Consider the following 21,574-nt stretch of genomic DNA (forward strand, 5'->3'; position numbering starts at 1 on the left):
GTTCAGGTAAGACTCAATGAACACGTGAACTGAACTGGTTTAGTGGATGCATTCAGGCCATGTTCAGCAAGAAAAAGTAGGACTTGGTGGTGTGTGAGAACAAGGAGGGGAGATATCTACAATGCTTTCCAGGTTTCTAGTTTGGGGAACTAAGGGAGTGATGGTGCCCTTGTTGAAGATGGAGGGGAAGGAAGTTAAGCAGTCATCAAAAGGCAATCAAAGAGATTCTGACTCATAGCGACCCTAGAGAACAGTGGAGAACTTCCCCCTACGGTTTCCAAGGCTGTAAATCGTAACTAAAGCAAACTGTCCAACTTTCTCCCATGGAGGGCCTGGTAGGTTCGAACCACTGGGTTTTGGTTAGCAGTTGAATTCCTCATCCACAGCACCAGACATCTTGGTTATGTCAATTTAAAAGGCGCTTCAAAAATGGAGCCACTTGGATTCAAAGAAATTATGCCAACTTTAAAATATAGTTTGGGAAATGGTCTAAACATTTCTACAGAGTTGAATTTGAGAGGGATGTGTTTGTGGAGAGGAAAGTGGCAAGGGGGATACTTCTGAGGGAAAATTTGATCATGTGGAGGTTGCCATGGTATTATAAAGAGAATGGGAAAAGTGAGTGGAGCTGAATTTAGAGTTGAGAAGATTATATGAGTAGAGAGCTAACAATTAAACACATGGAGGGCAATCCCTGTAAGTGGGATTGGAGGGGAACCAGGTATTGCTCACAAAAGAACACTCAGCCTTGTCCTCTTATAACCACTCTATGGGGACATGTCTGTGTACAGATGGAGAAACCGGGAGTGGTTGAGGAGTTCAAGTCATCAGTGAGGTTGAATGCACATAAACAGAACTCTGAATGTCTTTGATGATGTTGGTAGGTACTGTTGAGTCACAATCAACCCATAGCTGCCCCTTTTGCAGGTTTCCAGAGGCTGTATATCACAGGGGAGGTGATTACACATCTTTCTTCCTTGGAGCAACTAGTGGATTCAAACTGTGCCTTCGAGTTGGCAACTCGTAGGCCACCAAACGCCTTTCTGTGGGTGCTAAATCTTTCAAGTTATTTTACTTTATCACAAAGAGTGAGTTAAAGACCTTGAAAGGATCTGTCTGCCGTCAGAACTGGCCTGTGGGAGGAAGTCCTGTGGTTGTTAATTGAAAGGCGGGTGGCTTGAACCCACAAAATACTCCATGAAAGAATAAACAGGTCTGCCTCCACACAGATGTAGAGCCTTGAGAAGCCTACGAGGCCATTCTGCTCTGTCCTGCAGGGCCCTGGAGTCAGATTGGAAGTTGTAGGTTGTAGTTTTTTCCTTCCCACACACAGCACAAGGGCAGCCAGTAACAAGGTCAAGCTTAATAGCATTAGGTCAGTGAGCCATGGGCTTTTAGAAAGGGAGCAACGTCACTCAAATGGATTATTCCAGCGTATGTGCTTCCAGAAGTAGGTCAGAGAGAATGGACAGCAGCAAAGTCAACTAGCTTACGAGATGCTTTTCGTGTTCTGAGAGAGAGAGAAAATGAGTGTTGGACCAGAGAAGGAGCTACAGAAACGGAAGGAAGAGGTGCCCAAGGATCAAGGGAAGAAGGAACAGGAGAGCTGGGAATCATGGGAGATTAAAAACTGGAAAAATGTGCCAATATTCCAAATCTGGATAAGGACTTTCTTCTTTACTTAGCCTGAATTTAACTTTTAAAACATCAGATTAGAAAAGCTATGCATGCTCTTTATGAATAAATCAAAGCAGAATAAAGAAGTAAAATTCATCAACTATGAGGCCTACCCTGAAAGATAATTGACAGCTGTCACATTTTCTTATCCTCCTAGTATGTTCATAAGCACATGTGTGCTTTTTAAAAAATAAAATAGTCTTATGGCATACATAATTTTGCATGTCAGTTTTTTACTTAATAAAACTTTATTTTTATCTTCTCACATCTTGGCATAAACATGGAGAGCACTATTTTTAATGAATACAATGATTTTTATCATCTTTATTAATGATGCATAACTACTAAGGACTTAGTTGGGAAAGCACAAGCTAGTTAAAAACTAAGCTTAGAAAATTACAATCCTAAAACTGTAAATATCATGCATGTTAATTGCAAAAGGAGAAGAGTCAAAAGGCACATGGAATAATCACCTATAAACTCAAGTTAGACTCATTTTCACACTGTGATATATACAAAAGTAGATTTTTAAGAACATAAGGGTGATACTATTTATATTTTAATCTCTTTGTGTTTTCCACTTGGTATTTGTGTCATGGGCTAAGTTTAATATATTTTTGTCAATAATTCTCTTTATAGTAGTTTTTCATATGTAGAAATGACACCTCCATGAATGTTTTGATAAGAAAAAAGTGAAAAGGTCCATTTCATCAAGTTTTGATGTGAAGATGGCATGGAAAGGAGAGTTCAGAGACCTTGATCCTTCCCATAACAGCCCTATATCAAGCACATTTCTTTGAGGTTGGTTTCACCTAAATATTTGGTTTAAACATAACAGAAAAGACCTAGTAGAAAAGAAATCCATATTTAATTTTAAAAGTTGGATTGTACCAACTGTCAGAGTCAGAAGAGAACATCTCCTCACCTGCTCCCCCCCCCCCCCCCCTCCCCCCCCCCCCCACTTCTTTATTTAGTTTGCAGGTGTCTTTTCAGACTTTTCTGGCACAAACACACAGATAGAGCTTTGTTAGTTATGCAAATGTGATAGTTTAGCTACTGGTTTTGTTTTGCTGTGGTTTTTTTTAAAAAGGTAATATATTCTGTTAGTATTTAGAGATCTATTCTCATCTTTTATGTTATTCTATATTGTGGAATAACGTCATTTAACCAACTTCCTATTGTCTATTAGATCCTATTGGATATGTAGAAAATGTCCATTTTTCTCTTAAAATATTGCTCCACAGATTTAGCTAAAATGTGTAAAAGACCATCATCACATAGGAAATGTAAAATGGTGTAACATCTGTGGATAAGGGTCTCAAAAAATAAAACATAGAATTACCATATAACCTAGCAATTCCATTCCTAGGCATAGGACCCAAGAGAGTTGAAAACAGATGCTTATCCAAAAACTTGCATACGTGTTTATAACAGCCCAAAAGAGGAAACAATCCAAATATCCACTGACTGAAGAATGAATTTTTAAAAGTGTGTTTCATCCAAATAATATTGTTCAATAATAAAGAGAGGTGAGACACTGATACATGCTAGTGCAGGGATAAACGAAGAAAATATTACTCTCAATGAAGGGAGCCAGACACACATGCAAAAATGACATTATCTGATTCTATTTGTATGAAATGTTCAGAAGAATCATATTCATAGCGGTAGAAAGAAGGTTAGTGACCATCAGGAACTGGAAGGAGGAGAGAACAGACACTGGCTTATGAAGAGCCCTGGAACAAACAGACATGTCTTGGGAATAATGCAGCCAGAACATTCCTTGGAGACAAGGATGGCAAAGCTTCATCTAACACACGCTGGGCATGTTGCTAGGACAGGTTATTCCTTCAAAAGGAAAATCCTGCTTGGAAAAGTGGAGGGTCAGAGAAAGAGAAGACCCTCAACAAGCTGGATTGACACAGTGACTGCAGCAATAGGTTGAAGTGTGTCAGAGATGGTGAGGACGGCACAGGAGAGGCTAGGGCTCAGGTCTGTTCAGGGGCGCTCTGAGTTGTACTGAACTAGGCAGCACCTAATAACAACGAGGAGCCTTGGTGATGTCTGTGTTATGTATTGGATGCTAATCAAAAGCAGTTCAAATTAATCTAACTGCTCCTCAGGAGAAAGATGGGCAGTTCTCTCCAGGAAAGATTTATAGCCTCAGAAACCCAGCAGAGTCTCACCATGCATCAGAACTGACTCAACAACAGCAGGTCCAATGTTTCCTTCTGGGATGAGCTCATTTGTGATGATTATATAACTCCTTGATCAAAGTGAAAGCCACCTTATTATGTAATTTTATAACAGTGAATATTGTTATGTGCATTGTATCTCAAAAACTATTTTTAAAATGTGTAAAGACTTGAATAGACACTTCATGAGAGATCAACAAACATAAAAATGTACTTGATATCATGAAACTGTATCTTAAAAGTGTTGAACTGAAAAATGTTGTGTGAGATATATACAATAAGTTTTTTTAAATGCTCAGTATAATCAATCATCAAAGAAATGCATATTAAAACCATAATTTGTTACCACCACATAACCAACTGAAGTCCTGAAAATTAACAGAACCAACAATGCTAAATGTTGGGGAGCTTGAACACTATTAAAAAAATAATAATCTAAACCTGTCATAAGTAATTTCAGATTCATAGTGACTAGTTGGACAGAGTAGAACTATACCATAGATTTCCAAGGCTGTGAAATGTGTAAGGAGACTGCCATATCTTTCTGTGGAGCCACTGGGGGGTTAAATCTGCCCACTTTTCCATGAACAGCTGAGTGGGATTGTTGTTGTTGTTATGTGCCGTCGAGTCACTTGCGACTCACAGCGACCCTTTATACAAGAGCCCCAAATCCTACTCTATCCTGTGCCAACCTCACTGTCTCCGACACACGTACTCCCACCATCCAAATCACTGAATCGATCCATATCATTGAAGGCCATCCTCTCCTGCACTCTCCCAAACATGATGTCCCTCTCCAAGGACTGGTTCTTCTTTGCAACATGCCCAAAGTATGTCAGATGAAGCTTCAGAATCCTTGACTCCAAGGAGCATTCCAGCTTCACCCTCTCCAGGACAAGCCTGTTTGTTCTCCTAGCAGTCCATGGTATATCCAGCACTCTCCTCCAGCACCACAGCTCAAAGCCATCAATTGTCTTTCTATTATCTCTAGTCACTGACCAGCTCTCCGATGCATAGCATGCAATTGCGAAGACTATAGCCAGGATCAGGCGCACCTTTGTCTCCAGCCTGATGTCGTTGCACTTCAGTACTCTTGAGAGGTGCCTGACAATTAACTTTCCAAACGCAATTCACCTCTTGATTTCCTGGCTGCTGTTACCAAGAGTGTTGACTGTGGAGCCAAGCAAACTAAAACTGTTAACTATCTCAATCTCTTCACCATCCATACTGATGCTGCCAATTGGCCCAGTGGTAAGAATCTTTGTTTTCTTGATGTTGAGCTTCAATCCATATTGGTGGGATTATAAATTTAAAAAAAATTATTTCACAGAGCCTACTATATTTAAGTATACATATATGCTAAAGTGAAACTTACTTATATTCTGTGACCCAACAATTCTACTGTTGGATATATACATACTCAAGAAAAATGAGTGTTTATGTCCTCCCGTGTTCTAAAAATAAAAAACCATAAACAAAAATTATTACAGCAACTATATTCATTAGTAACTTCAAACTGGAAAAACCTCAATCTTCACCAGTAGTGGAATAGATAATTGTAATGTGTTCCTTCAATTGAATATTTTTGTTATTGCTAAGTGCCGTCATAGTGACACTATGAACAATAACTCTGAACCCTGTCCTATCCTGAGCTATTCTCACTGTCTCCAACTCACCTACTCCCATTAATTCAGTTACTGTGTCTAATCTATCTCATCCATGGTCTTCCTCATCTGTATGCATTTTTTTAAAAACCTGTTTAAAAATAAGGTGTGATTTATTGTTGTTGTACCGTGGAGTCAGCACTGACCCATAGCTGACCCTTCAGCAGGTTTTCAGAGGCAGTTACTCACACGGGAAGAGATTGCTCATCTTTCTTCCACAGAGCAGTTGGTGGACTAGAACCGCTTTCCTTTGAGGTTGCAGCACAGATTCTTACCACTAGGCCACCAGAGCTCCCCAGTGTGATTTGTAAGGAAAAAAATAAAACCACAAAACTGTTGTTGTAGAGAGGTGTCAATGAGTCAGCTCAACTCATGGGGACACATAGACAATAGAACAAAGCTTTACCCGATCTGCCAGCCTCATAATCTCTGCTGTGCCTAAACCCAGTGTTGGAATCACTACGTCAGCCCATGCCATTGAGGATCTGCCTCTCCTTCTCTGACCTGCTACTTGTCTAGGAAGGATGTATTTTTCAGTTACTGGCCCCACTTGTGACCAAAGTATGTGAGACAAAGTCTCGCCATCTTTGCCTCTAAGGAGTACCCTGGCTACACTTCTTTCAGGAAAGATTTGCTTGTTCTTTTGGCAAGCCAAAATTTCAATATTCTCTGCAAACACAATTCAAAACCAGAATACTTAAAAATTGAGACCCCAACCACACTGTCCTCACTGAGACCGCACAATGTAACCACTGCTAGCAACTGGCTGTAATGTACTACTGTACCTGGCTGTAGACATCCGGATGTTTTCCTAAGCATTTAAGAATGTCTAATATTCTAATATAACAATAACTAATACATACCGCTCGTAGCGTCAGCACTTGAAATGAGAGTCAAGACAGGCAGAGAGAGAAGTTGGAGCTGCAGCCGAGGTGGGAAGGCAACTGACTGTGCATCTAATCTTCTTATCTGAGCATCACGGCTCAACTTGTCTAATTCCTTCCCACCTGTAGCTGGTTCTGTCATTGCTGGAGCACTCATGGCTGCTCACATCACTCCCTCACCTTCTGCCTATCTACCTCAATGTTGTCATGTGGTGTCAAGTTGGAATCCACTCATAGCTGAACTTCCAGTGAGTTTTCAGAAGTTGTAAACTGCACAGATTATCCAGTAGACCAGCTGGTGAATCTGAACCTTGTATCTTTGGGTTGGCAGTGCAGTTCCTAACCACTAGACCAAACTCACTAGGTCCCTTCATTACCTCAGCAGACCAGTTCCTTTAGTCTGGTTGTCTGAGTATGTGAAAGGCAGAGTTCTAGTTGAGCCCAGGATTTCATGCCTTCTTCACTCACCTGTGGCTGAATATTATTACCTCTTCCAGGCTCCTCATTGTCCTGATCCCCCCAGTCCCGCCTTTGACTGTACAGATTTGGTAGACTGTGGGGTGAACGCTTATCACACGTTACTTCTCATAAAATTCCTCCGCTTCCATAGTCTCCCTTGTTTCCAAACCAGATCTGCTCATTTCAAGGCTGAACTCCCTCGTATACTTCAATCTCTGCCTCCTGTAGGACTTTGCTTTGAATCTTATTTCACCAGCCTCAAGATGAATGCAGGGACAAGTGAGGTTAGTTCTTTCCTTTCAGACTTTCACAAGAAGGTGGAGAAAACATACTGGTTTCTTGCCTGGAGGAAGTGCTGTGAAACAGGGTATGAATCTTTGGTTACGTGGGCAGTAATAGACAGGGTGACGGGCTCCTCTGAGGGAGATCTGGAAGGAGTATGGAGAAGGTGATGATGGAGGATGAGAAACCAGCCGACTCTGCCAAGCATCCCCTCATTCTCGTGTAATTTGGTAGCCCCAGGGAGACATTTATGACATATTTACTTCTCAAAGATTTCTTATAGCCTTTTTTTTTTTTATAATTTCAATCTACAAAGTTCTTAGCTTCTTTGACTTTTAATCCAAAAGACTAATATGAGGACCTCAGCTTCTATGTCCCTGAGATCCGAAGAACTAGATAGTGCTCAGGTATCACTCTAAAGGGGATCACAGTAGAAGAGTCTGGATAGAGTGGGAAGAAACATGGTAAAATGAAAAAAGAAATATAATGCAGGATTTGCTGGTCTGACAGGAGTTATGACCCTCAGTCATCCTTGGAACTTGGGGTAAAAGCCACCTAAATGGCTCAACTTTCAGTCAAACAATAGACAGAAATATAAAGTGACCAATAACAGTAGTCAGGCACTCACTCCAACTGTGTAGGCCAAAAGCACATTTGCCAAAGGAAAATGCCCTTGAAGGCACCAAGGAATAGGGCAGAAGAATTATGGAAATGAGAATTACTGGGAGGAAGTGAGAAGAGTCTGCCCACTTTGTGGATATTATAATCAATGTCACAAAACAAAACATGTATGAATGCTTGAAGAATACGTGTTTACGTGTTAGAATACATGTTCTGTAAACTTCCAAGTACTCAAACCATTCACACACACAGAATGTCCCTTAAAGAAGAATAAAACTGGACTTAGGAGAAATGTTATGTCCTAGCAATTAAAATAATCTGACTCAATTAATTCGATAATCTAATTTATTAATTAAAATGTTATGAAATTTCACCTTATATTTCTTCATATACAATGCGTTTAAATTAAGAGTTAAAACGATTACTGACACATTAGAAGGGTACACCTGCTTCATAATCATGTACTATTTTTACTTCTAAGGTATTGTTTGCACCATAAAGTCATAGCTATTACCTATAACTACCAGAAAAGGAAGGGGCACTGAGACTCGGGTGGACCAGAGACACACAGATCCACAGGCTGCAAGCTGAGAGAGCTTACCTTAAGGTTAAGAGGACAGGAATGACCACATTTTGGGGAAACAAGTAATAGCCAGTGGCTATAAAACTCAGGAAAAACAGATTTCTCAAGAGGTAGAACTAACACAATGCTTTATTTTCATGAAAAAAAAAATTTAAAGAGAAACACATTAAAATTTTTACTAGATAAAAAATTATTTAGATTGCATTTTTAACTTGTTATGTTATGAAACATATCATAATAAAAAGTCAGCAAATATTTTGGCAAGATGGAATGTGACATGGCAACTAAGTGCTAATAATATATTACCTTTAAATAGCTATGTACACAGGCACTTCATATTATTGATTTCAGATTGGCTAGCTAATGTTCTCTTAAAAACAGAGTGGTCATCGAAGTAAGATATTTGATGGGTCATGATAGCCAAATGGGGTTATTGGCTGTAAGATTTATCCCTGGAACTCTGTCTTCACAGATGTATCTGGGCTTCATGTGAAACTTGGGATCCCCTCCCTCCTAGTGGAGTACCTGGCACAAGGTACATTCGGATCAAGAAACCCCTCGAAGAAAATAGAGCCTTCCAGGAATTTCAAGAAAAGTCAGCTGAGAGTTCAAAGGTAAGCCGACTTCCCAACCACAACTGGTGCTTGTTAAGTTTTGCAACTTGTAGCAACGGCACTACCACCAGGAGTGAAGAGAAGGGTGGTCGGCAGGAAAGGAGATAAATAGGCCCATTAAGAAGAACTCTATTTTTTTATCCCTTAAATCACACTCCAGTGCATTTCCAGTTCCAATTAATAAACCACGACCCTCATGCTTGACCTTCATTTAGCTTTTGAGAGAAAGCTGACTTAACGTTCTTTTCTCCTGCTATAATCTATTGAGAAAGCCCAGCTTGAAACTGCTGGGGATCTGGATCATTTCCAGAGCGTGTGGGGAGGGGGTGAAAGGAAACGTGACTTGAAAGAGATATTTGGTATCCAGCATCAGCTGTGAGGAATCCTCCCGGCTATTGAGGAGTGCCTGAAATTACACAGAACAGAGGAAAATCAATAAGGAAAACAGTACGTTTTGATTTACTGTAAAATCTGGCAATTAACTGTCAGAAAAACACAACATCCCTATGTCTAGTGTAAAACTTTGAAGATCATGAGAAATGATGCACAAAACAGCATTTTAAACAACACAGTTCCAAGGTGAAGTATCTCCCTGGGACTTCCCAGAGCAGCTCTTAGGAAGACTGAGTTGCTCTTTCCCACTTCTGAAACTATTTTCCCACAGGATGGACTGACTGTAAATATGTTTTCTACTCTTACCTACTGGCAAGGCACAATTCCAAGCCCAAGTATAAGTAAATGTCAAATGTTAAACTTTTCCTGAACTAAACTCTCCTTCTTAGTTTAGTGGTTCACAAACTCTGGCCTCAGGACCCCTATGTTGAATGCTGTGTAGTGGTGATGAATTCATCACAGTTAAGACATGCTGGATTCATCTTAGTGACACCCTGGACCACAGCAGAGCTTCCCAGCCTTAAAAATTATTGAGACCTCTAAATACCTTGTGTTTTTTGAATGTAACTACTGATATATACTGTATCCATAACTAAAACAATAATTTAAGACATTTATTGATTCATTAAAATAACAATTCAGAAGCCGGAGTGGCATCCACTTCTTAAACAATATGCCTCTGGAAACTCTATGAACCTTGATAAATGACGATAGTTGTAGAAAAGCTTCAGGCCTCATTAGGGTCGCTATGAGTCATGCTCGACTTGATGGCAATCAACAACAACAACAACAAAATAATAATAATAAACCCAATTCCTGTTAACAACTAATATTTTTAATGAAAAAGAACTATTTTCAAAAAATTTTTAAAAATCTGTGAGAAGTATGGAAAACTCTTTAAAGTCTGATTTGATACAAGACAGGAGGAGTCTCACATTCTACCCTCAATCTGTTTTGGTCTATTATTTTGGCTGAAGACAATCCAGCTTCATATGAATATATATCTGGACAAAGAAAGACTAAAGCATCTCAAGAACTCTTAGGGATCCTTCAACCAAACTTTAAGAAATGCTGCCCTAGTTCATTGGGGAAGAAACCGTGGATCTTGGAATAAGAAAAAAAATGCTGCACAAGTCTTTTGTTTCCATTCAACCTCTGTCCATTTACAAAGTCCATGAAAACCTTACAAGAGATAAGATGCATGCAAGAAACATAGCACACGAGCCATAGTTCTGATGTTTTTATTCCCTTTGTGTCAGCATGAAACCGGGGAAACATGATAAGGGCAATTTCAGCTGCCTTTGAGCTGGTGCCTTTCATTTGTACTTTAATATGGGAATTCTGGAATAGGTTGTTGTTGTTATGTGCTGTTGAGTCACCTGCGGCTCATAACAACCCTATGTGTAACAGCCCTAAACACTGCTTTATCCTGAGCCAATCTCACTGTCTCCGACACACCTACCCCCGTTACCCCAGTCTCTGAATCAAGCCATCTCATCAAGGGTCTTCCTCTCTGAAATAGGAATTAAGTATTCATTTCTTATACCATACTTAGGTGTTAAACTTACAGGGCATATCCTAATAATCTTACCTGTACTCTGCGAACAAAGGATGGAGTCACTCTTTTTTCAAAGTCATCTATAGGTGTGTATGAATTAAGGATCTTTATGATCTGCAAAGCGTACACAGCAAGATGTTAGGCCTTGAAATATTGGTTCTGGTGGTTTGGGAACCACTGAAAACTACAGGTAGTTCTAAAATTTTATGCTGTAATTTTGTTTTAGGAACCCCATGTTATCCAAGAAAGGAGAAAATGAGACGGGAGAGAAGAGAAAAGGTTTGGAAAGGCAAATCACATAATCAGAGAGCATCAAGACAGAGGGAGGCCAATTCCAGTTGCCTCTTGCCTTCTGTACCCACTTCACAGACATGTACCATCTGTGGGTTTACTCTTAAAAACTCCTTGCAACTGAGTTGCAAGCAACTCGTAACTGACTCTGCATTGGGTTTCTGATTTGTAAATCACATGGGAAGAGACTGCTCATCTTTCTCTTGCAGAGCTGTTGATGAATGAGCTGCTCAACTCTATAGGCTAAGCCATCAGAACTTCCCTTCTGTGAGTTTGTTGTTATGCACCATCTAGTCAGAACCCTCTCATAGCTGACTCTCCAGCAGGATTCCCAGTATAGATATTCACACATGAGGAAACTGTCCATCATTCTCCCACAGAGCAGCTCATGGATTTGAACTGCATGCCTTCAGGTTGGCAGCGCAGCTCCTTACTATAGACCACCAGAGCTCCCTTCTGTGAGTTTAGTGATTAGCAAATATGCCACAAATTTCTTTGTGTTTTTAAGGTCCAGTGTAAGTATTTAATAAACTCACATAAAGATATGTCAAAACACAGAAGTTTGTCAATATATAGGAAATGAATTGCTGATAGAGAAAAATGCAAGGCATATAAGATGATTTCCAAACAACAGTGATGTGCACCCCACAGCTGCCTAAGTGAAGAAATCAAACCCAAATCCACTGCCCTCAAATCAGTCCTGACACTTGGTGAGCCTCTGCTGGGTTTCTGAGGTTGTGAAGCTTTACAGGAAGAAATTTCCCAGCTTTCGCCCTTGGAGCAGATGTAGATCTGAGCTGCCAGTCTTTCAGTTAGCAACATGACATGCCATGTCCTACACCTGCAAGACTCCTAAGCTATGCCAGGCAATCTGCTGGAGAAGACCCAGGGAGACACTCAACCAGCTTGGTCACCTGCACAGCAGACAGTGAGGTACAGCGTTCATAGATCTCCTTGGCATCACTCTCGGTGGTCTTCTTGACTTGAAGCAACCAGGCTGCTTGGGAGAGAGGTTCCAGAGTTTCCTTGGCTAAGCTGTTCTGCAAATTCTTATCTTTAAGCCATTCTTCTAAGAAGCTGATGTTGCACCTGTAGTGAGAGCCAAAAGCGTGGAGAACAGGTGATCCATTTAGAATACTTTACAGCAGGGTGTTGAGTGCCCTGGTGTCCCCCGAGAGGGTATCAGAGTTCACTGAGAACCTTAGAATCACAGCTTGCCAACAGGGCTCAACTCAGTTTCCTCATGTGCAATGAGAATGGTTAAACCACTTGATCAGGGCTTGTGAGTCTAAACTCTAAAGATCATGGCCTTGGGTAAAGATCTCTAACAGTTGCAGACTTTAGGGGGAAATCTGAAGAAAGACAAATGATTGCAATAGTTTACAAAGTGAAGTTTTTAAATTACATTAACATCAAATTCACTAAAGTGACACTCGAAGAGAAGACTTAGGTATGTATAAAAACGTGTTTGCTTTCTTTCCGGAAATGGCAGACCTGTTGTAGAAGGCTTTCTTTCAGTTGACTAGGATTTTTGTTCTTGTTCCTGTCATTAATTATCATGCGTATATGAGGTAAGAGGTGTGCGCTTTAGTACTCAGGTGTGACCAATCCACTCTGAGGAGTTACTCAGTCTCTCTGGGGATTCAATTTCTCATGTATAAAATTAGTGCTGAGAGCTTTCATACATGGCTGGGTGGAATGTGAACTTGTGCAGCCACTTTGGAAAACAATCTGGCAGTTCCTGAAAATGCTAAACAGAATCACCAGATGGCCCAGCAATTGCACTCCTAGACACACACACATACAAGAGAGGAAAACATATGTCCAGACAAAAGCCTGTATAGGAATGTTCAGAGCAGCATGGTTTTAACAAAGAAATAGTGCAAGTGTCTATCAACAGAAAACAAATAAGAAAATATTGTCTATTAATATAGCGACACAGTATTTAGTCACAAGAGGAATGAAGCACTGACACGTGCTCAGCCTGGATGACCCTAGGCAGCATGCTCCAAGAAAGCAGTCACAAAGTCACATATTCTGTGATTCCATTTGTGTGAAACTTCCAGGCATAAAGTAGATGAGTCGTTGCTGAGGGCTGGGAGTGGGAGGAAGGAGGTGGGTGGGTGGAAGACAGGGTCGTGACTGCTCTGAGTACAAGGTTTCTTTTTGGAATTACTAAAATGTTAAAAAAATAGATGATGATGATGGTTGCACAAGTTTCTGCAAAAAAAAAAAAAAACCAAAAAAAAAAACCCACCCACCAGCATTAAACTGTGCATTTGCACAGGGTGAATTTTATGGTTATCTAAGTTATGTATCAAACCTAAAACTCATTGCCACAAAGCCACTTCTGATCCACAGAGACCCTGTAGGACGGAGAACTGCCCCTTAGGGCTTTCAAGGTCTTGACAGAAGCACACTGCCTCATTTTATTCCCCTTGCAGGGTGACTAGTGTGTTTTTCCTCTTGATTATCAACCAAATGCCTTAACCACAGTACCACTAGAGTGCCTTGTACATCAATAACAAAATATAGTATTGCAAAATATAACATTGCAGTGCAATGTTACTTAGCTATAAAAAGGAGTGAAGTTGTGATACATGTGAGAATAATGTCTCCTGCACTGACAAAAAAGAGCAGAGGAGCAGAAGAGAGGCCTCCTGACACTGAGGCACAGATGCTGCCCTCGGGTTACAGCAGGATTATAGCTTTGGAAGCCCTATGCTATGGGTTTCCATTCTGCTCTGTCCTAGAGAGTTGCTATGAGTTAGAATCTACTCGATGGCAATGGTTTGGGGTTCCCCCCTCCTCGCCCCCATAATGCTGGGAGAGTGTATGGTAATCCCTTGTTTTTCCTCTTTCTTAATTTTATCTTGCTTTGCTATTGTTGATCTTAGGTGCTATCCAGTCAAGTAGCAACCCTATAAACAACAGACCTGAACCCTATCCTATTCTGTGCCAACCTCACAATCTTTGACACACTCAAGCCCATTGCTGCAGTCACTGTGTCAATACTCCTGGTTGAGAGTCTTCCTCTCCTTCACTGTTCTTCCAATTTTCCAAGTATGATGTGCTTATTCAAGCAACAGCCTCTCCTAGCAACATGCCCAAAGTATGCTGTCAAGGCACATTCGGGCTACACCTTCTCCAAGACATATCTGTCTATTCTTTTGGTAGTGCATGGAATATTCAGTACTCTCCCTCACCACAACTCAAGGACATCAATTTTTTTCTTCTGTCTTCCTTAGATGATACTTGGGCCAAAAATAAGGCCCTAGGAATTGATGCAATATCAACTGACATGTTTCAAATGACAGATGCAGTCGAGGATATAATCTCCAGTCTATACCAGGAAATTTGGAAGACAGCTGCATGGGCAACTGACCGGAAGAAATTTCTGTTTGTTCCCAAGAAAGGCGATCCAACAGAATGTGGAAATTATTGAACAATATCATCAGTATAATATGTAAGCAAAATACTGTTGAAGATTCTTAAAATCTGTCTAGAACAGTAAATATGGAACTGCCAGAAGTTCAAACTGGATTCAGTTTGTGGCACCAGAGATATCACTGCTGATGTCTGATGGATCCTAGCTAAGAGCAGAGAGTACCAGAAGAATGTCTATTTGTGTTTCATTGACTATGCAAAGGCATTTGATTGTATGGATCATAACAAATCATGGGTAACATTGAAAAGAATGGAAATCTCAGACACTTAATTGTGCTCATGTGAAGCCAAACCTAGAATAAAAAGCTGTTGTTCAAACAGAGCAAGGGAAGACTTGTTGTCTTTGTTGTTAAGTGCTGTTGAGTCAAGTACAACTTATAGCAACCCTATGAACAAAAGATCTGAACTCCGTTCTATTAACTATCATCGTTTCTCTAATGTTCATAGAGTTTCCAAAGGTCTACTGTTTAAGAAGTGGATGGATGCCAATGCTGCTTCCAAGCCTGTCTTAATCTGGGAACTCTACCAAACCCTGTCTACCACAGGTAACCATTATGACATTTGACAACCAGGGGCACAACATTCAGTATCACAGCAATCCCAAGTTATCTCAGTATAGCAAACTGACAGACAAGTTTTATACCACTTACAACAAAGTTCTTCCAAACACAATTAACTGACTTTTAAATACAAAAGACCACTCACCAAGTTCTGATTGATGTAAACAAGAGGTTTCCAGCCCACAGCTGATTATTGTCTAATCCAGGTGACCAATCAGCTTACACATGATAGTTAATTAACGAAAAAATGACCCAAGTTTGTATCCTTTCCCCATACCTATTCAATTTGTATTCCGAGCAAATTATTCAAGAATCTGGACTCTTTGAAGAAGAACATGGCATGAGGATTGGGGGAAGACTCATCAATAAATGTCACTAAGAAGATGACACAATTTTGCTTGCTGAAAGTGAGGAGGACTTGAAGCACCTGCTGCAGAAGATCATAGACTGTAGCTTTCAATATGGATTGCATCTCAACACCAAGAAAATAAAATTTCTCAACACTGAACTGATAGGCAACAATATGATAGATGAAGAAAAGGCTGAAACTCTCAATGACTTCATCTTACTTAGATTCACAATCAACATCCTAAGTGCCAACAGTCAGGAGATCAGGAGATGTGTTGCACTGGGAAAGTGTGCAATCATTAGGGACAGAAGGTAGGAAGGGAAGGTATGGAGGAATGAGTGGAAAAAAGAACCACAGTGAGAGAGTGGGAAGAATGATGATGAAATAAAGAGAATGTTGTCAATGTCATGAAACAATATGTATATAAAGAGATGAAGGAAATACTAATCTGTTTTGTAAAGCTTCGTTCAAATAACAAAAAAATGAAAATATAAATCTCATAAAAAATACGTTGTTGTTAGGAGCTGTCAAATCAATTGCAACTCATATCAACCCTATCCTGTACCAGCCTCATAATCTCTGATATGCTTGAGTTCATTGTTAGAATCATCGTGTCAATCTCTCTTGCTTAGAGTCTTCCTTTCTTTCTCTGACCTTCCACTTTTCCAAGCATGATGCCTTTTGCCAAGAACTGGCCCCTTCTGACAACATATCCATTTTATCATCCTTGCTGCTAAGGAGCATCCTGGCTGTACTTCTGCCAAGACAGAAAAAAATAAAGAAGACTTAATAAGGAGCCAGCGGGGGGATACTTGACCTGAAAAATACAATAAAAGAAACAAAAGAACTCATTTGACAAAGCAACTAAAATGAAAATTGCTATATAAATGCTATATTATAGAGACTGTGAGATGAATTTCCACAGAAGACATTTTTATAATAATACTAACAATGCTTGAGACAGAGCTAGTCACTGTTGCTGAAGACAACATCCAAATTAAGTTCTACCACTATGCTTTTGTTATGCATCAGAAAGCTAGATAATAACTAGGGATGATAGAGGGAGAATTGATGCCTTTGAGCTGTAGTGCTGGAGAAGAGTATTGAATATACCATGGACTGCTAAAAGAACAAACAGGTTTATCCTGGAGAGGGTGAAACCAGGATGCTCCTTGGAGGCAAGGATTCTGAAGCTCCATCTCACATACTTTGGGCATGTGGTGAGGAGGGACCTGCCCTTGGAGAGGGACATTATGCTTGAGAAGGTGGAGAGACTGTGCAGAAGGGGAAAACTCTCAATTAGATGGATTGACTCAGTGACTGGGTTGATGGGGGTAAGTGTGTCAGAAGGGTTTAGTGCTGCTGTGCATAGGGCTACTATGAGTTGCGGGGTGACTTGACAGCATATAACAACAACAACCACCACCATCATGTTTTTGTCGGCCTCATTTTCTCTGCCTGGAATGCATTTCTCTCTTCATCACTCAATGTATAGCTCTCTGGGTTCCCTAACTTTTCTATCCACAATAATATTTCCTCTCAAACAGGTCCTATAGCATTTGTCTGTGACTTAATCACAATTGGCTTGAACTGTCATTTGACTATTTTGATCTCCTCAAGGTCAAAAATCATCCCAACTTTTCCTTCATTTCCCATGTTCTCCATGTGGAAGTACAAAGAGGGCAGTCCAGAAGAACTAGTGAATGTATGATGACCACAGAGTCAGAATTTAAAATATACAACTTCTAGTTCACAGATTGGGAATCTCACAGTAGATCCCACATAGAAGTCTGATGTTGATGGGGTGAAGGGTCAGGGGTGAGTGGTATCAGTTTTTTTCTGGCCAGCGTCTGAGGCTGAGTGGCAATGTGTGGGTCTCACCTTATTTGCATCCCTTTTCTGCAGGAGCACATGTCCTTCCGTAGGAAGAGGCTGTTTAGGGTCACTGCCCCGATCAAGAAGAAAAGCTGCTTCACAGCCTGCCTCACGAGCTCGGGGTCGAGGCCGTTCTGGCACATGGTGCTGTAGAAGTAGCTCAGCTGCTGGAGGATGGAGGTCATGGTGTAGGCGTCAGTGTCATCTATGCTGGACGACCGCTTCCTGAAACCCGTCGGCTTCAGGCCGGAAATGCCCTGCAGACTCTCAAACTCCAGCATGCCTGGTACTGCGGAGAAAATGAAAAGTCTTCTTTTGCTTCCTAAGAATTCTCCCCACTGCTTTTCATGAGTCTGTTTTAGCAGCTAGGACATTTTTCTGCAAGAGTTTGTAGGCGTAGGTGTGAAAAAAAGAAAGCGTAATCAAGGATTTGGATCATGGAGTGTGGATGTGGAGGATTGCACAGCAAGGAAGCAGAACTCTCTCCCTCTAAGCTTAGAGCAAGTCTTCTTTAGACTTGCTAAAAAAAGAGAGCAGACTAATGTGATAGCACATGGCCAGGAAACATTTAAAATCAAAGGTATCTAAGTTTCAGAAAATTAAGGAAACTGAAGAAAGTATTGTGAGGCCAAGAATTTGAGTGGAACTTTGAAGTTTCAAGAAAATACTTGCTGAAGCCCAAAAAATACTCATGTAAGAAATGCAGTTCTCCCAAGTCTTTATCTTCAGAAAGCATTGCCTTAATAGAAGGAAATCTGTTACATATGATTTATGGAGTTACTGTAGTAATCAAAGAATGAAAAGGTAGACATTTATGTGGTTTAATTTTCTTGATATTTAAAACTACATTATTTGTAATCATATATTGTACACACTGGATTTATTTTTTTTTAAAGTCTCATTGTTACTAGAAATATTTTTGGTTATCAATTATTATTTTCTTACCTATTATTGGTTGAATGTTGTTTTCCATCACAGTAATAAACTGGTGATATATCCGTATAGCCACATCACTAAGAATTTGTCTGTATTCGGAAAGGTCAAAATTGCTCAAGCAATTCTTATTCTGATGTGGGCTGTTATGTTTCATGAATTCCTGAAAGTAAATTTGAGGGCATAAATATTACAGTAATACACACAAGTGGGAAATTAAAATACTACCTATGTCATATTAGGGTTGGCTTCTCCTACAGCGTTTGCATCTCAAGATTTAAAGTGTTTTATTTGTTTCAAATGAGTTCTTAATATCTGAGGTAGCATTTATTTTCTATAAGAAAAATAAACCCAATGATTTCATGTATTAACTTAGTCTGCCTTACTAACTTGGATGTCATGCTTGTTGACCTTATTACAAGTGGGTGTCTCACAAGGAGTGTTCCAGCAGCAGTCAGCACAGTACACAAAAGAGACAACTGTCCCTACCTCCTCCCCGCTGTACTGCTTCAGACAATTGAGAAAATGACATGTGTTGGAGAGCCAGAAGGACAGCATCTCAAAGTCTTCTAAATGGTCCTTTAAAAAGAGAGAAGACGAAATTAGATTTGGTGATCTGATTCTTCTGAGCCCTAGAACAGGCGGCCTTTGATGAAATGATTTTTTAAAAAAATTCACTAAAGTTTCTATTGCATTGATAAGCACTTATAATTTATATAGCAGATTATGGTTTCCAAGTTTGCAAACTATTTCTGAACAGATTATCTTAACTGTTCAGAAGCCTAAAGTATGCACTACAGGAACGCATAGAAGTTTTCAGTCTCCAGCCTTCCCTCCAAGGCTCACATTCTGATAGATAAGACTGACGCACCATATATAAGGCAAAGTTAAATAAGGGTGAGAAGTGCCTAAAAATGACCACTGTGGACTGTATTATAAGTGCTTGCTGGATGAAGTGAGGGAAAGCTGACAAGAACTCAGGGTGAAGGAACACTCCACTTATGGAGGAAGAAGAAGCAGCAATGAAGGCAGAGGAACAGTGACCAGAGAAATAAGAAGAAAAGCAGAAAAATCCTGGGATATGAAAGACTAAGTAATAGAGTCTCAAAATAATGGTGGTAATGGGTTAGTGAATTTAAGGAGACTAAAAATGAAGAAAATACCACTACAATTAGTAAGAGGAAATGACTAGTGATCTTTCAGCAGAGTTGTAGGGGTTGAAGCCACATTGGGAGTAAAGAAGAAAGAATTGGTGGAGATGAGGCAAAGCACTCTAGCAGTCAAGGAGGGGGACAGCATGTAGAAAAACACAACAGTGAGTGAAGAGGGCATGGGGGCCTAGAGAGGGTTGTTGTGGGTTGGAGGCATGAAGGAGGCAGGTCCTGGATACACACAGACAGAAGAGTCACTGGAGAAGCTGGGGGGTGAGAGGGGATTTCAACTCCTCATGTCTAGTTATAAATGCTTAGACATTGCCCCAAAGTTCACAGATGAGGCAAACACATTGTGTGCCTATGATATTCCACACAGTGGACATTTATTCTGCCTTAAGAAAACCTAGTTTATAAAATACAGACTGGGAAAACACTGATTTATCAGAGCGCCTTCTAAGAACACCACGACGGTTTCCATGAAAATTGACTATCAACAGAGTGTTCAGCACCAAATGAAAAATAGTAACTCTATTTCTACCCACTGACAGACAAAGAACTTAGGGTACAATTTTATTTTTATTTATTTTTTTTTTTTAGTGGTACAGTTGGATAGGGAAGAATTATTCATACCCTGACCTCTCACACTTTCACTATGTTGATTCCTCCCTCTTAGTATATTTTAAAAGAACATCTACTTATGACTCTTCTAGATCAGTATTTTATTAAAAACCAAGTAGGTTTCTGCCCTACTGCCCTCCCCTTAAAAGGTCAAATACATCCTATCAAACATTGCTTTCCTTTTGGAGGTGAATGAAATGTATTGGATCTATTATTCTAGTGCTCCCATCACATGTGAACCAGTAAGTTATGAAACCCACCAACTTGGACCTTTTTTAATAAAGTTTTAAGCTGGATGGTCATTTTCCAGGAACAAAGTGGAATTTGATAGTGACTCTAATAACTCCACACCAAGAACAACACATAATGAAAGCTTTATGTTAGACCCACCACTCTCCCCACACTCTGTTGACTAGCTACCCCAAGATTCCAGTTTGCATCAGTCAGATACTCTTTACATAAGCAATTTGTCAAGCAAGGACCCAGAGCTGTTTAAAGGAATTGCCCATAAAGAATTACATAGATAGTCATCTATCACTTACTGAGTTCCCAGAAAGGAATCAGTGAGCTAAACATGGTTTAGTATTATGCCAAAGCTGGAAAGGAAATTAGTAATAAACTTTCTCTCACTGTCACACAAGACTTTGTTTCATGTGGCTCTGTGTCCTGCATAGAAATAACACCAAGGGCCAATATCAAAGATGGTTCCTACCTTAACCACCTGCTTGATGCCATTAATGGTGCTGCTCATGAGGGACTTCAGCATGTTGGCATCATTCAGGGAGTCTGCATAGCGCACACACATGAACAGGATGTGAGCTGGCAGCCCGGGGATCATGTTCACCACCACACCACGAGGCTTCAAGTCTGGAGTAGAGAGAATCATTGAGGGTTAGAGCGGCAGCTTGGCTTTCCATCAAAGAAGCCCTTGCTGATGGGGGCGGGGTTTTTATTTTCTTTTCTGGATTTGAGGGAATACCTCAATACTGAATAGGGATTTCTTTTCTCTTTGAGAAATTCAGTCTGACTCCTTTTTTGGCAAAAAGATACAAGTGCCAACGGCTTCTATTCTTATTTACATTGACTGTACATAACAACATTGACATTCTAATGTTTAAGAGGCTTAAGAAGAGTCAGAATTTGGGTTCTTCCTTGGCATGGTGCTCTTGGATTTCAGATCCAGAATATAGGAAAAGTTCCATCCTACCACCTAAGCCTCTGTGATGGGGATGGGATACAATCTCAATAGACCTATTAACCTGCAAGTGAAGAGAACAGGTGCACAGAGGTGGCCCAGCTGGCCTTGGGAAAAGAGAACAGCAAGGAGACCAGAGGAAAACATGAACATCAGCCATTGGCACCTTCCTGGGAGGGGCAGTCTTCCTCCCCTCCCCTCCACCATCGCTCTCCCCTGTGG

The 21,574-nt window shown here is 40.3% G+C and overlaps 1 protein-coding gene across 1 annotated transcript in view; it reads right to left on the reverse strand.

Moving 5' to 3' along the window:
* Positions 1 to 9,232: 9,232 nt before the first annotated feature.
* MYO5C (myosin VC) overlaps positions 9,233 to 21,574 on the reverse strand; it is a 95,423-nt gene continuing 83,081 nt past the window's right edge. The window contains exons 34-40 of the mRNA XM_006898236.1: positions 20,870 to 21,024; positions 18,875 to 18,964; positions 18,398 to 18,548; positions 17,459 to 17,741; positions 12,136 to 12,310; positions 10,964 to 11,044; positions 9,233 to 9,385 (exon numbers count right to left, since the gene is read on the reverse strand). Of these exons, the coding sequence (XP_006898298.1) occupies positions 9,233 to 9,385; positions 10,964 to 11,044; positions 12,136 to 12,310; positions 17,459 to 17,741; positions 18,398 to 18,548; positions 18,875 to 18,964; positions 20,870 to 21,024 (1,088 nt within the window). The remainder of the gene's footprint in view (positions 9,386 to 10,963; positions 11,045 to 12,135; positions 12,311 to 17,458; positions 17,742 to 18,397; positions 18,549 to 18,874; positions 18,965 to 20,869; positions 21,025 to 21,574) is intronic.

The sequence above is a fragment of the Elephantulus edwardii genome, unplaced genomic scaffold (genome assembly GCF_000299155.1).
Source record: "Elephantulus edwardii isolate Elephantulus edwardi_28Jun2011 unplaced genomic scaffold, EleEdw1.0 scaffold00225, whole genome shotgun sequence".
In the NCBI taxonomy this organism is placed as follows: Eukaryota; Metazoa; Chordata; class Mammalia; order Macroscelidea; family Macroscelididae; genus Elephantulus; species Elephantulus edwardii.